Here is a 17,351-nt window from a genome sequence, read left to right on the forward strand (position 1 = left end):
ATCCCTGAATTATGAAATAGTATTCTCAAAAAGGTCCTTTCAAATTATTCAATGATCCCTGGATTATAAAACAACATTTCAAAAAGATCCCTTCATCTTACCTTTCAGTCCTTGGTTTTCAGAAACATTTTATATCAATCCTTTTTAATTACTCTTTAACCCAAAATCTGTTATAAACTTTCACATTTAAGTCCTTATTCTTTTCACTTGGGGTTTCTCAACAAGATTAATCTGTAGAAAACCTCATCGCAACCTGTAGTAATACCGAATATATTTTCTATGAGCTATCCACGTGTTCGAGGTATTACAATCCTTCCCCTTAAGAAAAATTTCGTCCTCGAAATTTCTTAGCATTTATCCATCCGATATCACTGAATTTCACTTATTTGTTCCAAGACCGCTTTCTCTTGCTACAAATCGCTTTCGATAGTAAATAATCACACTCGCAATTCACTATGTATCGACGATAAAGAGCATCCAAAACACCTTTCTTTGGCATCTTTAAGTTAACTCATTTTGGATAAAAATCAATTCGATAAAATCTCAAACCATGATTCCGATCACGAGTACACTACTCGACTCTTTGTCTCAAAATGTCAAAATCAACTATCAAGTTACTCAATCCCAATACGCAACTTAGGTTTTAACCCGATTGGAGACTCGAAATACTTCTATCGGGGCCCTTAACTGTATTTTCTAATCACTACTAACTCTCCAAGTCTGAGACATGGCTTCTAAACTTAAGCTCGGATCACAACCCGTGATCTCTACCAAACCGGATATCTCAACCTACACTCGATACCAAAAGATGTCACACCCACCCTTCTATCGAGGTAAATGTGGCACCCATCGCTAAAATTCTCTTTTAACCGGAAACCCGACACTCGCTTTAAACAAAATCGGATCTATAAATCACAATTTACAACTTCACACCAACTACGGGGTTCAAATACATAAATACCATGAATACTGATAACTCGAAATTTGCGAATGACAACTGGCTACGAGATCACGACACGATAAATAGAAAGAAAGATATGGGACCCACTGCAATCTTGGACTCAACCGACTAGCGCTATACTCAATCGAGCGATCAAGGGTCCCTGCTCCCTGCATACTGACACATTCAGTTGGTCGGTAGTGGCTTTAATAATTTTAAATACTTAAATACGATATATATAAAATATATAAATACCAATTTGCTTTCAAATAATTTTTCCAATTTTTTTCCAAAAATACCGAATTCTAGCAAAAATACATTTTTTAAAGAACTCTCGAAAACATAAATTCAACATAGATCAACATCAATTTGATTTTTCTCGAGAAAACACAAATTTCGTGAGAGACCTCCTCATCACGATTCAAAAAAATAACATAAATCTCAAATTAAAAATACTGTGATACCCAACACTCACCGACGATAACATGGTCTAGAAAACTCTCTAAACCTTCAGCCGTGGCGGCTAGGGTTCGAGCCCGTCAAGGAACTCATGTCCCTTAACGTTGACCCATCGGTTCGCCGGTCGGTGACCCACTACCCGATGAATATCCGATCGTGGCTCTACGCTCCCACCCGAGCGGCCCCTCGTAGTAATCAACACCCGGGTCCACCACGCCACCTCTAAAGGCGGCCCGTGGGGACCCACTCTGCGATGAGTCGGGCCTTAGCCCGTCGCCCATCAAAACCATCAAGTAAATACAACAATAATACCATCAGTATAAATCATAACACGGGATCCTTTTTCCGGACAAGTATTCGCATCACGGAAATAACCATTATTTTCCACAAAAGCCAATGCCAAAAGTATAACAATGCATAATGCCGATAAAGCCCGGATCCACGATACCATTCCTATACCGGGAATGAAAACCAATTCTACTAACAATGCCGATAAAACATCTTTAATATGCTCGCATGATTTTGTAAATCACTCCAAATCAAAAGCATATATACCCATCAAAAATAAATACATGAACCGAATAATTAAATCACATATCATGTATTTTTTTACTATTCACAAATCACGTATAATTATACAAAACGAATGTATCAATACGGTTATCATGAACATCAATGGCAAACAAATATACGTATATTTCAACTATATATGGAATCAAACATGATAAAATGAAATACTTAAACATTTATTTCCAAAATACTAGCCATTAAACAATTATTTCAAAATAATAATAATTAATCAATTATTTAAAATAATAGCCACTACCAACTCACCTGGTGTCCTTGGGTTCCTTGCTAGACCTGGAACTCCTCCCAAGCCTAATCAACACCTAGTAGGATAACATAATAAAAATAAATAAATACGACAACTAAAAACATAATTTATCCCAATAGAAAATACAAGAAATCAATAACTGACTCTCTAATTGGCCCACTCACTCCAATCGGTTCAAACCTGACATTGTATAACCAAATTGGTCTCCAATTACAATTAAGCCAACTCAATTTGGGCTAGACCATTATGAACCAACCTGAACCAACCTCAATTCCATTGAACCAAACTCAAATTCACTGAACCAAACTCAATTCTTATTCAAAATCTATTGAACCAACTTGGTTCAGTCCAAAATCCTTAACCCAAATCAATTGAACCAAACCCAAACCATCTCAACTTGATTTGATCAAACCCAACTCAACCAAACCAATTCAACTCAACCCATTTCAATTTTGGTTAAAACCCAACCAATTCAATCTAACCATCATCATTAACACCTTAATCATCATCATCATCAACTAATTAATCAAACCAAACCCCTAATCTCGGTGCTACGAGTAATTACTACGAGTAAAACCGAAAAATCTCATCCTCCATTCAAGTTTAGATTCATCATAAATACTGATGATTTTTCAACACAAATTGAAGCGACAATCATCTATAATCATTAAACATGTTTTTCCTACTCAAATCCATAATTATTTTCATCAAATCCATCAAATACACATATATACATGCATACATACACTCATTCATCAAAAATACACCAAGAAAAAGCCTTACCAATTAAAACCATATCTCCCATGAGCTCCCTCCCGACGATCTCCAAGTCCCTCTCCTTAAAACCTCCAATTTCTTCCCATTTCTTCATTTTCTTCTCGGGTTCTCTGTAGCAGGATGAAGGGAGAAGAAGATGAACCATCAAAATCTAGAGTTTTTCTCCAACTTAAGTTTTCAGCCGAAATTCACATTTAGTCCCTCAAAAATATAATTTCTTACAAAACAGTCCCTGAAAAACTCACCAATGATCCCTGAATTATGAAATAGTATTCTCAAAAGGTCCTTTCAAATTATTCAATGATCCCTGGATTATAAAACAACATTTCAAAAAAGATCCCTTCATCTTACCTTTTCAGTCCTTGGTTTTCAGAAACATTTTTATATCAATCCTTTTTAATTACTCTTTAACCCAAAATCTGTTATAAACTTTCACATTTAAGTCCTTATTCTTTTTCACTTGGGGTTTCTCAACAAGATTAATCATGAAAAACCTTACTGCAACTGTAGTAATACCCTGAATATATTTTCTAACAGTTATCCACAGGTTCAGGGTATTACACACATGCCTGGACAAATTCGAGCAGGAGATAATAATGATCTACCTAAATTGCTGGATAGACAAGTATGTATGAAGTATCTATATAAGTTATCACTTAAATATATATGTTACCATTTAACATAAGTAGTTTCCGCTTAAGTATTTATGGTACCACTTAAATATATATGTTACCATTTAACGTAAGTAGTTTCCGCTTAAGTATTTATATTATCATTTAAATATATGTGATACCATTTAACATAAGTAGTTTATGTTTAAGTATTTATGTTATCATTTAAATATGTGTTACTATTTAATATCAAGACTATCGTGTAGAAGAATGAATGGGTTAACACAACACGAGCCAATTTGTTCACTTTGCTAAAGGGGAAGGAAATGGTCATCGATAATGTCGTGGATGTATTTTTCTGCATAATTCAGAAGTCATTGAAGAGAGTACTATATCCATATAAGAAGCGTGCTTCCATCACTCGTCCACTGTCGCTATTCATGTCCAAACAGGAGGACACAGGTGAGACTACTCTCCCTATGATCGACGATGTCGCTCGTAACTAGCATGATTTGGATATCATCATTCTGTCAATCATCCTTAATGGTCATTTTCATGTTGTAGTTCTTGATAATGAAAAACAAGAGTATATGCATTATTCTTCATGCGAGAGTGAAGAGTACAACAGAGGCACTATCAACTTGGTAAATTACATGCTAAATAGCTCACACACATCATAGTTTCTTAGTCTGAACTCTAACTTCAAATTCTATTTCTTGATAGCGGAAACTATTCGATAATTGTGTCGCGATGGAGTTTGGCAAGACCGTGACGACCTTGTACCCCCTAATTCATGACTGGGACATTACAAGACAAAAATGAGTAAGCGTCAACTTCGATGTGTATGTCATGCATTTTATTGAACCAATACTCGAGGATGAAAAGCTACGGCTACCGCATTCCAACATCTCTTATTTAAGACTAAAGTATGTTGTCACATACTCATGGAAGGGAGCACAGGCGGCAGTAGTGAGAAAGCGGATACATGTAAGGCCTTCAACTACGGAGCAAAAACATTAAGCTTATTTGTCGTTATAACGTACTGTCATGCTAACTTGAAATCGATGATGTCTAACTTATTTAATTTGTCACGTAAATATCGATATTTTTGTTTAATAAATTATTTTTGTGTTTATTTTTAGTTATCTTTATTTACTATCGTTGTTTTTGTTTAATATATTACGTTTACTTTTAAGATAATACTTAAATGTTGTTGTTTCTATTTAAAGATCAATGATTAGTCACATAAATATCATAGTTTCAATGAAATCGATGATGTCTAACTTATTTAATTTGTCGCGGACCTCGGATGCTTACGAGTCAATCCTCTTCCGTCTAGGATGCCCAGGTTGCCTTCTTGTGATAGGCGGACGCAAACGCAGTTCTCGATTGTTGTCTGCATGCTTGTCATGGTCGAGTATGGAGAAAATAGCTTCCTTATATGCCAATTTATAAGTATCGATGGTGAAGTAGCCGCTAATAAATTGATGAACGTTCGTATCTATTTGTATTATTCCAGTGCAAGCATGTTTGCACTGGATACCATAAACTTGCCACCTGCGACAAGAACAAGTTTTATCCGATAAATCTATGGAGATGCTGCACTGGTTAATCACTTCAAAACAATCATCGACACAACGACCAACATAGAAGATTTCAGCTTTCCTCAACAATTTCCTCTACCTTCTTATGTATGTTGGGGTATAAATAGATCTTTCATTTGTTCGATTGCTCACAGCGGGTGCATAACATGTGCATCAGCTTGAACTTGTATGGCGTAGAACAAAAACATTATAAGTCACTGTTAAGTGAAGACCCTGAAATTTAAATAGAAACAAATAATTTTAAGTGAGACCCTGAAATGTAAACCGAAACAAACCAATTTTAAGTGAAGACCATGAAATTTAAACAGAAGTAAACAATTTGAAGTGAAGACAATGAAATTTAAACAAAAAGCAAACACTATTATAAGAAATCAATATAATGAAATCAACATTTAAATGTTGTATGGAGTTTACCATTTTTGTCACTAGTAAATGCCGAGCTTCTTTGATCCACGCATTGAACGACTCTACGACATTTAAATACATCTCGCCCAAACGTTTACCTCTGAATAAATAATTTGACCGATGTGCCATATTTGATTTATGAAGCAGCCAGTGATATGCATATGGTGATGTGGCTTGCAATTTATTCACCGAATCATCAAATTCTTTTAGCCGTGGATGCATATGCAATACAAAAGTATATGGACCAACAATCCTACCTCAATGCTTTCTGAAGTCTAACATTGACTTTTATAAAATTGGCCTCCAAGTGTCGAAGGCATTATACATGTAGGGAAGAAGGGAAATCTTTGTAATGGCGTTGACAAGGCCCTTAGACCTGTCTGACACAAAAGTAATAATCTCTTTCATAATCTCCGTCATTGTTTAAAGCATCATCTAATTTGGAAATGAATTACGACCAATTGGCATTGTTCTCGTTGTCGACAATACTGAATGTTACGTGGAAAAAACCATTATTTCCATCTTTGCTTGTGGCAACCCAATAGAGTACCCCGATATTTTCCAAGAAGGTGGATACTGTCGAGAAACAACAGCAGCCTGCAACCCCTCTTGAATCCCATGATACACGCACGGAAAGAAAAGAATGCACATTTAAAACGTTCACCGTCTCTTTCCACAATCGCAATGCTGCCAAGGTTTGTCTCAACCACCTTATCCGCGTACCAAAGCAACAATCGTAACTACAGACCTCGCTGTTGTCGAGAATAACCAGGGCATACATTTTACCAAACAAAGCTTGCTTGTTTGGAATGTGGACGCCATGTTCCGGTAACATGTTCTTCTGAATATCGATGGGCTTGTACAACGGCTGATCCTTAAGCTTCTATATCACACATGCGCTTACCCATTTTTTGGATGCTTTTCAATGTGACACCGAGTCAATTCCACCACCACAAGTGTGTTATTGGTGCATTGTCTTGATTTTAAAAATATTTTTATTGTATTCCTTTGATGCATGAATGCGCTTTTCACAACTAACGGCAGCCCATTCAACAATGACCATGTGTTCTTCATTCTTTATTAATTAGAAGTCAAAATTCCGTTTAATTGCAAAATTTCGGAGTGCGTCTCTGAAATGGTCAGCACTTAAAAAACGTTATCTGATATCCAAGGACAAAACTTTAGATTGATATGACGAGCAAGGAAGGCCTACCACACCGTAAGGGTGTCTCTGTGGTGGAATAGATACGCTAGTAGAATCCGAATACCTGGTAAAATCGAAGATTAAACATAAACATAACATTTTAAACGACAACTGGGACAGTTTAGCAAAAACATACAATTTTAAGCAGAAAGTAGAATAATTAACATACAATTTTAAGTGAAAACTGGGATAATTAAGCGAAAATAGTAAATCTAAAGGAGAAAACAGGAAATCCAAAGGGATAATTAAGCGATAAAACTCTTACGCTTTAGTTAATCACTAATCAATTTGTACAAACTGTGTAAACATAAAGAGAAGAAATTTACAACGAGAAGAAATCAATATCGGTATGAAGTAACCTTAGCACATCATCTGTCTCAACCACGGGATCAACTATAGCACATTTGAACAGGGCATACAGCGTTACACATGTGTTGGAAGTCAACCTCGTTTTTCTATTGGACGAACAGTTTGATGTGCATCGGGTGTGATAAACTTCACCCTGACATTGAAAATATCGAGACCCCATGTCTCACATATCTCTGGTAACACTAATTCCTAAAAAGTCAGCGTTGTGAACATTAGCACTTGTTCATCCTTTTTGTATCTAGCAATAGCACAAAAACTTTCCATAGTATACATACATGAAAATAAATTGTTACTCTTTCTCGCAGGGCTTCTCTTGTGAATCAAGGTGAGAGCAAGGAAGAGATGATCATCTTCTCGTCCCAACCGGAGAACTCCAACACACCAAATGGAGAGGAATTGAAAAACTCCAACACTCAAAGGTAATAGAAGTCTTCTCAAAATTTGTTTAAGAATAAACAAACAGGAATGCAAAATTTTTATAAACTTGATGTGATTGGGCTGTTTTTTTCCCCACCATCTTCAAAGGCAACGATTGAATTTTACAACATGGACCCAGTTCGACTGACTTACAAAGGGAAAAAAAGAGTGAAACAATAATAAGGGAAGGTTGTCCGAGGTATTCATAATTTACATGGGTTGTTTGGAAAATTTTGAAATTTCGTAGGGGTTAAAAATAATTTTTCCAAAAAAACCTCCTTAATTCTAGAACCGAGAAGATGACTTTATAAAAAACGAGACTAATGATCTTAACCAATGAAAAACTATTGTGGTTGTGAAATATTTGTAATAATTTGCACATTTTAAAAACCCCAAGAAAAGAATGTCGTCCATTTGGGATATTTTAATTTAATCAGACAAAATATCTTCATTGGTTTGGCCCATAAACATATTATTCTTTATTGATATAACATTAGATATTTTAATTCCAATAAAATCTTGTACCTAATTAAAGGCTGCAACTTGAGAACAATTAAAATTAAATTAAAATAAATAAATAAATCATGAAAAACATCCTTTTTTGACGAAAACAGTTTTACGAAAGTTCTTTTTTACCAAACACCTAAATCTTATAAATTACTTTAAAATTTTAATTATTAAAAAAATCACTAAATATTAATACTCATTTTAAGTTACCAATTTTAGTAATTAGTGGGTGAAAACCAAAAACCGTGTTCTTCTTCCGGCCTCACACGGCGTTTCATGTGTTTATATATATATATAATTTATTAATTTATAATTAAAAAAGCCATATTTTTGCCGACCTCGCTTTTCTCGTGGAGACTTTTTTTAAGAAATAAAAAATAAATTAAAAAAAGGACAACAAAACTACAAAAGTTTCCGCTGACGTCATCGCCTGCGACGACCCGGTCCCTTCGTCGACGTCCGCGTCTATCGATTTCCACCGTCCGATTAATGATTCCCAAAGCGAGCCATCGGAGTTAAGCCACGTGTCCCCCGTCCTTTTCCTAACACGTGTTGATAGATGCCGGATATCAACGGTGCTGACGTGGCGTGGTCCCGTGTAATGGCAGTGATGCAAGCATGACGTATGCGTTATAACATGTAATTTGGAACGTGATTGACTTGTTAACCCTTCGAGTAAACTATTTACTTTTGTTTTTGTTTATTAAAAAAATCATTTTTATAAACAAATAATTGGGTTTTTTACATCAAAATGAGTTGAGTTTTTAATCAAGGTTGTCAGATCTGGCAGACGATGATCCCGTAAGTCGGGAGGTCGGTCGATGGGTTCGGCCAAAGTGACAGGGGTTGAGCAGGGATCGATAATTAAATATAAAAAAATATTATAATAATTAATAATGAGAAAATATAATATTAAATCCATAATTATAATATAAAACCTACTCAAATTTGATATTTAAATTGATAAATGACCTTATATACAGTAGAGTTTTCTAATTATGTCGTTTATTTATATATTTTTTAAATATTTACAAATTTAATATATTAATTATATAATTATCGAACTTGTTATTTATTTATTTATTTGTTTATTGATTGATTTTGTTAAAATAGATAAGAAATTTAATTCACTAATTCTTATACTCTCGATTGAGTTTTTTATTTTTGTTTTTAAATTTTTCTTATATTTTTTTATTTAATTAGAATACTTTTAATTTTTATATTTTTTTATAATAAAATTACACTCATTTATTGTTTTTATTTTTTTAATAAATTAAATTTTTTTAGAAAAGTATTTACATATCACATTAATAGATTTTATTTTTAAATATTAATTTTTGTTGGTATGTTTATGATATATATATATATATATATTAATTCTATTTATTGTCAAATGAGAAAATAATAATAAATTATTAAATATTGTAAAAAAAAATTAAACATTGTGACCCGATTGACCCGGCCGGGTCAATCGGTTTCCGGTTGAACCGCCCGGATAACCGGGTTAACATCGGGTTTTTTAATACCCGGTTCAATGGGGTATACCCAAACTGGCCATATGGCCAATTCCCGATTTTTCCGGTTGAACCGGGCGGATTGATTCGGATCTGACAACCTTAGTTTTAATATGAAACCTTTTTAAGTACAATAGAGTTATGTCGTTTATTTATATATTTTTTAAATATTTACAAATTTAATATATTAATTATATAATTATCGAACTTGTTATTTATTTATTTATTTGTTTATTGATTGATTTTGTTAAAATAGATAAGAAATTTAATTCACTAATTCTTATATCTCAATTGAGTTTTATTTTGTTTTAAATTTTCTTATATTTTTTTATTTAATTAGAATACTTTAATTTTATATTTTTATAATAAAATTACACTCATTTATTGTTTTATTTTTTTAATAAATTAAATTTTTAGAAAGTATTTACATATCACATTAATAGATTTTTATTTTTTTAAATATTAATTTTTTTGTTGGTATGTTTATGATATATATATATATATATATATATATATATATATATATATATATATATATATATATATATATATATATATATATATATATATATATTAATTCTATTTATTGTCAAAATGAGAAAAATAATAATAAATTATTAAATATTGTAAAAAAAAATTAAACGATTGATGACCCGTCAATTGGCCCGTTCCGGTTCGAACCGCCTTTGGGATAACCCAGGCTAACATCGGGTTTTTTAATACTCGGTTCAATGGGGATATCTAGACCCGTACTATACGGCGATTCCCGATTTTTTTCCGGTTGAACCGGCCGGATCGATCCGGATCTCTCGGTTTTAATATGAAACCTTTTTAAGTACAATAGAGTATCACATGACAGAGAGTGAACGAGTGCAAAATTAAAACTCATTTTTTTTTTATTGAACAATAACATTGATGTCTAATCATTTTCATTAAAATGGTTTACGTGTAAGCTTTTTTTATCGGTGAAATTATATATATATTATTTTTTCTTTAGCTTTGGATATATACGTAATGGATTTTTTTATTTTATATAATATTTAACTAAATTAATATATTTTTATAAATGGATAAATAACCAGCCCTCTGGTGTCAAACCAAATGAGTAATAAAAAAATTAAATTTTTTTAAACAATATACGTAATGGAATTTTTTCTATTTTATATAATATCTGATTGAACTAATAAATTTTTATAAATCAATAAATAATCCTTTCTCTAGTGTCAAACAAATGAGTAATAAAATTAAAAATAATATTATATATATATATAGTGTACCGGAACTTTGCATGGCAAAATGATGACGTCACGGATAGGCTGGCCACGCAGCTTGGGTGGCCCACCACAAAGCCCATCCACCGACGTCATCTTCGAGTGACCATCCACACGCCGCAAGCCATCCACCGGCTGACGTCGTTCCCACGTCATGACTACCATCTCGGCCAACAACGCGTGGTCGCACTTCCCTCTCTTTGTAACCTCCGTTTTCGTCATCATGACGTCACATCCCCCCTTCCCCTTCCCATCCACTCCCTCTATTTATAACTTCCCTTCTTCCTCCCTTCTTTCTTCACCCTCTCTCTCTCTATCTCTCTCTCTCTTACCCTAAGTTCCGTTTTAACTAAGAAAAAGAAAAAGAAAAAGAGATGGCGATGGAGCTGAGACGCGTTTGGCCGGCACCGACGAAGGATCCGGTGGTGGCGGTGGAAGAGGGAGGAGTGAAAGGAATGGTAGAGGGAAGCGCGGTGGTGGTTGTGGGTAGAAAAGGTTGTTGTATGAGTCACGTGGCTCGGCGATTGCTTCAAGGATTGGGGGTGAATCCGACGGTGTGTGAGATCGGCGAAGGATCACCGGAGGAGATTGTTTTGATGGATGAGATTTCAGAGATGGACGGTGGAGATGCTAGGATATTGGCTGCAACGATGTTTCCGGTGGTGTTCATTGGTGGGAAATTGGTTGGGGGTTTGGATCGGCTCATGGCCGTTCATATTTCCGGTGAGCTTGTTCCCATCTTGAAAGAAGCTGGTGCTCTTTGGCTTTAATTTACTAAAATGTAAAAATTGTTTGTTTTTATTTTGTTTTTTTTTTTTTAGAAATGAGATTTTATGTAAAATTAAGGGGTTTATTTATTAAAGCTAAACAAAGGATTCTTTGAGTGGTGGTGGTGGTGGTGGGGAATGGATGGTGATGCTGTTTGTGCATAATTGGGTGGATCTTGAATGAATTTTTAGTTTATTTTTTATTTTTTATTTTTAAATTAATTGAAGTAATTAATGTCTTATATAAATTTGAAGTGGGGAAAAAATAGTTATTCATTGAAATGGGAAAAATTTTGATTTTTTTTATTTTTATGATAGTGATGGCCCTGATGGGTTAATTTAATTCAATTGTAGATATTTTAATTTGGAATATTTTGTATTTTTAATTGGGGTTACTCTGATTTTGGAGATAATAGTGGGAAAGGGTATCACAATGTATTTGGGTTAGATTTGATGAAGTTGACCTTAAATCTTTTCATTTGTTTTTGTTTAGGAAGATCATTGTATTTATCTACTAATTTTATTATTATTTGTTTTAAAAAATTATTAGTTTAAACTAGTATTTTTTTTTCTTTTTAGAAAAAAATATTTACTTCCGTTATTGCCATAGTGAATATAATTCACATGCAATTTAAACTGAAAAAAAAAAAGAGGTGTGTGCTAGAATTAACCTAATTCGTATTAAAATCAATAAATCTCATTAATTGAAATTAAAAAAAGCTGATTCATTAAAATTAATAGAAATATGCAAATAATTATTTTCACAAACACATCAATATCATATTAGTCTTTAATTGGCTTTGATTTTTCAACATTAATGATTAAAGTTTAAAATTAAATTCTTGTAAACCTTAATCCAAATGATCTTAAATCAAACCCACCTGAGATGTGGGATTAATGTAATGATTAAATTAGTGGGTGAACTGAGAGTTAAAGGATAAAGTTTAACTATTTATTTTTTGTACTGTTTGTAAATCCAAAATGGAATGAGAATAACATAATCCTAATCCAAATTAAGATCCCTTAAAAATAATGAAAGTGACATTATGAAACAAAGAACCCTATCTAATGTTAGATTAAATTAATTTAAAGAAAATGCTTTTATTAGTGGTTAATCATACCACTTTTCCTTTGGGAATCTATGACACCTTGGTTTTGTATAACTAATCTTATCCTCTATTGTTTACAAGACGGTACTTATCCATTGCTGTCTTTGTTTGTGCTTCAATCTGAATCCAGATCTGAATTTTGTGATTGGGCGCTGCATGACCAACTTATTTTAAAAATAAACATAAAAAGATTGTAACACGGTTGGGTCCGCACCTCAAAAACCCTACTTGGTGGTGGGTATTTGTCCAATTTTTAGTAAGCCCAAACACGTCGGAGCACATGACTAAAGATGTGGGACTATATTTTGGTTGGTATGCCTTTTAATATATATATATATATATATATGAAGAAGTGGATAAATTAATTTCTCTGACATTATTTTACGTGGTAAAAATAATATTTTTTTCATATATAAAAAGGCATAGTTTTATTTATGGGATGTTAGAGTAGCACTTAACGTCCTTCACCTCCTCTGATTTATTTTCTCTGAGTTGTTTTGTATTCTAAACACACATGTTCTCTCTCCTCTCATTTGTTCTCTCTTATTATTTTTTATTTTAAATAGTATATTGCAAATAATATTTGATAATGCATATTATATTTAGAAAGTCCATGTACATTCTCAAACACATGGCTCCAATAAATTTACATAATCTCAAATATTTATTAGTTATTTAGTGGAGTTTCAATTTATTATCACCAGATCTTTTATGCGCGGATGAATATTAAATATTTAATAAATAATGATATATATATATATATATATATATATATATATATATATATATATTATATTTAGAAAACCCATGTACCTTCCCAAACACATGGTTAATTCACGTTCACTAAAAATACAAGCACATGTGAACCCTAGAGTCTAGACATGAGGTAAAAATGGGCAAAGGAGGAGGAAAATATAAGTAAAATGATAGTTGTAAAATTTGAATTTCAACAAATATATATATATATACCTTGGCTTTTTAAAGAAATGTTGGTCTTAAAAACTTAAAAGATTTCATAAATACTGGTTAGGGTTTGGGTTTGACCGCCATTAACAAGAAAGTCCATCTCTTTTTCTCTGTGCTGCGTCCGATCCAGCACGAATGCTTTGGTTCATTGAAGAGAAGATGAAGAAGGGTTGAGAGAGAGAGAGGGAGTGGATCATGGTGCTGCCATTGGTGAAGCTTGGAACTTTAGCGGTGAAGACGTTGTCAAAGCCCATAGCTAACAGGCTCAAGAAGGAAGCCGGCAATTACCCTAAGTTTCGCCTTTTCATCATTAACATCGCTCAGGTCTCCGTTCTATTCTTGTTTTTCTTATTGATGGGAATTGAGATATAAATTTTGATCTTCTTGTTATTTCTCTTTAGAAATTGTGTTCATTTTGCATGAGTGAATGTGATTTAACTTTTATAAGGGAGTTAATTAAAGTGCAATTCGTTTGATTTTGATTGTATTTTTTTTTTATTATTTTTTATATGCATTTTCCATTCTATGAAAGGCATGTGTTTTCCTTCTGAATTTTGTTTTGATATCAATTGAAATTCCTAGAAATTAGGCTTGTAGGAGTGTTTGCAATTATGTTTTGATTTTGACTTTTCTGTTATCCTTTATAGAAATTTGGCCTCAAATTGAATTCAACAGTGGTTTTTTTTTTCCTCTCTCTATTCTGCTTCATAATTGATTGAACTTTTATGTGACTGTAAGAAATGTATATTGTAGTTTATAACTGCAGAATTTGTTTAGAGCTGAGATGTTGTTTTGCAATGGATTACATGGAGATGTAGTTTCTTCTTCTTCTTTCTTTGTTGCTTGATAAGAGACTCCAAACATGGGTTGTTATCCTTTATAGAAGTTTGTCTCATCTATGATAGAAGTAAATTAACTAGGATGATAAAATCAATGAAAATGATATGTTGCTACTGTAACCCAATTGCTGTAGTATTGCCTACCTTAACTTGAACCTTAATAATAATCACTCCCTCATAGACTTCTATTAACATTATTAATGAGTTCTGTTCCACAATAATTATTCAGCATATCTTTTTTGTGTTACCTTGACTGGTTTTTCTAGGATTTCATTAAGGACATCAATCAAGTGAATTGTACCAACTTCATGAAAATGTCACTAAGGGGTTATTTGGTTCATATAATATATGATGCTATTTCAAGATAACATTTACAAGAAAGTAAAACATAGGAATCACTTTAGGAAAAATCTTAACAATAATATAATTGGTTACCTTGTAAAAATTGCTAGGAATGTAATATTCATATGTTTGCTTCATTAAGATGTTTTTAGGGACATGTATATGTAAAAGATTAAATTATCAAAATATACATGAATTTATTATATTTTTTACTTAAAAATTTTTATATTAATCAATTTGAATACCTCTAATCTTCTTCTCATTAGATTTCTTTCTTAATTTGGTCTAACTTGCATAATAATCATAATAGGGAAATTTATGAATAGGTGGATACCTGTGAATTCCTTTATAATAATTAGTGATAGAATTAAATAATATAATTAGTCAAATATCAATTAGAATAAATCATAAAATTTGATTAATTATGACAATATTTTATTATAATTAAACAAAATTAGAATTTCAAAAATTGGGACAGAGTTTTTATTTATGGCAATTAGAATAATATAACTAAAACTAAGGATTCTTGAGTAATATAATAAAATAAAAATAAATGTTAGAATAATTAAATAAATCATAAATATTTCAATTAATTATTCACTTTTGATTGATACTGCTCAATTGGATAGCTGTGGGAGGTAAAAAGAGAAACCTAATCCCTATTAATATTTTATCAATTATGTAAGGGTAAGTTTGGAGGTATCTTTGTGTAAAAATTCTCAAGTAATACGAATTCTAAATTTTTCATTTGTATAGATGGAATTAGATTACCATACTTTATGATAATTAATTCAACACCCATGGACTTATCTTTCCCACCCATTTTACCATTTGGTCTTAACCAAACCTTGGAATGTAGCATGCTATCTAAGGATTTCTGGGATTCGTTTCAAAGTTTAAATGAACCAAACAGGCCTTAAATGCTAATTGCAAGGGAAATACCTTTTCTCATTCTTGACTCCCTTGTAACCTCCTGACTCTTGCATTATAAATTCTTCATATGGATCTATTTTTCTTCCCTGCAATATAAACTATGAGTCTTCTCTTGTAAAACTTACACCATATTGAGGGGTTTCTCAAAATAACCTCTATATCTTTATTTGATATTCTTATTAATTTTCCAATGCTCTTTAATGTTTCTCAATATTCAAATTTACACTGATTCTACCATATAATCATGTGTATCTTTTTATCCCCTTTTTCATGGTTCTGTTTATTTTAATTTTTTTTTCAAAGTTTCATCCATTGGATTCAATTTCTTAAGTAATACTTTGAAGATATCCCGATATGCTGCTTTTGGATTCATTAACTAAAAATCTAGGATTTCACACTTTGTTCTTATATGAAACTGAATCAATGACACAAGGCTTTGTATGTTATCCTTACAATGAAAATAAACTGATCATTCATGATTCTGTGATCAGATTAATCATCGTTTCTCAACGTCCCTGCAAAGACGTCTTTACAGCCATGCAACAAATGTTAAGATCCGTCCTCTGGATGAAGAGAAAGCTGTTCAAGCTGCAGCAGATCTTCTCGGAGACGTCTTTGTTTTTCTGGTTGTTTTTCACTCTTAAAACTTTACATCATCTTTGCTATCTCCCATCAGAGACACTCTTTCAATGGCAATGCTCAAAAAGGTCTAAGCATATATCATTGCTGATAAATGTGAGTCTCTAATTGCTATTTTAAGGTTGCTGGCGGTGTTCTAATTTTTGAGGTACAAAGAAGTGCAAGATCTGAATCCAGAAAGGAAGAAGCAAGGAAGCAGGAACTCCAGGTACACACTCATTTTAATTTGTTTGATATCAGTCTCTCTTTCAAATTATTGATCCTAATTCTATTTTGGCCCTCTTATCTTTCTGTAGGCATTAAAAGATAAAGACGCAGATTTAGCAAGAGAAGTCGAAGATCTTAAGCGGAAAATAAATGAGGTAGAGTCTCTCGCCCGGGGGCGAGGATTGACGGGAATTTTAAACTTAAAGCAAGGAATGGTTTCGGAAAGCAGCAAACCAGTAGCAGCTGCCTGACGATGGATTCTTCTTCGAAGAAATGTGGGGTCCTGTAACAAAGTCAGCATTGGTACTACATTATTGATTATTTGCATTTTGGGTGTTCTTCACTCAACTTGTGCTATTTCTTACTTGATTACATTCATTTTTGAATAAGGTGATTGTTTGCAATGGAGGTTTGATTATGTTTATAATCAACTTACCATGTTGCCTAATAGATCTGTAAATGTTGCTTCAATGAGCAGCTTATCCTACTTTGTTTACAGGTCCCTTCTTTGTTTATTTGTACTTGTATATTCCTGCAAATCTTTATAATTTTGTAATGCATGGGTTTCCCTAGATCTATTAGATAATTTTTGCCCATGCATGATGCATGAATTTGTAAATATGTAAATAGTGGATA

The 17,351-nt window shown here is 32.7% G+C and overlaps 2 protein-coding genes across 2 annotated transcripts; both read left to right on the top strand.

Annotated features, from left to right (window-relative positions):
- The first annotated feature begins 11,208 nt into the window (after positions 1 to 11,208).
- On the top strand, positions 11,209 to 11,684 carry LOC120258250 (monothiol glutaredoxin-S3-like). The gene has a single exon (XM_039265605.1). The coding sequence runs from the start codon at positions 11,288 to 11,290 to the stop codon at positions 11,681 to 11,683; it is 396 nt and encodes a 131-aa protein (XP_039121539.1). The 5' UTR covers positions 11,209 to 11,287; the 3' UTR covers position 11,684.
- A 2,115-nt stretch (positions 11,685 to 13,799) lies between these two features.
- Positions 13,800 to 17,213, top strand: LOC120258169 (OPA3-like protein). Its single transcript, XM_039265523.1, has 4 exons — positions 13,800 to 14,079; positions 16,361 to 16,495; positions 16,630 to 16,716; positions 16,805 to 17,213. The coding sequence occupies exons 1-4, from the start codon at positions 13,951 to 13,953 to the stop codon at positions 16,964 to 16,966; spliced, it is 513 nt and encodes a 170-aa protein (XP_039121457.1). The 5' UTR covers positions 13,800 to 13,950; the 3' UTR covers positions 16,967 to 17,213.
- The last annotated feature ends 138 nt before the right edge of the window (positions 17,214 to 17,351 follow it).

The sequence above is a fragment of the Dioscorea cayenensis genome, chromosome 4, assembly GCF_009730915.1.
Source record: "Dioscorea cayenensis subsp. rotundata cultivar TDr96_F1 chromosome 4, TDr96_F1_v2_PseudoChromosome.rev07_lg8_w22 25.fasta, whole genome shotgun sequence".
Classification (NCBI taxonomy): domain Eukaryota; kingdom Viridiplantae; phylum Streptophyta; class Magnoliopsida; order Dioscoreales; family Dioscoreaceae; genus Dioscorea; species Dioscorea cayenensis.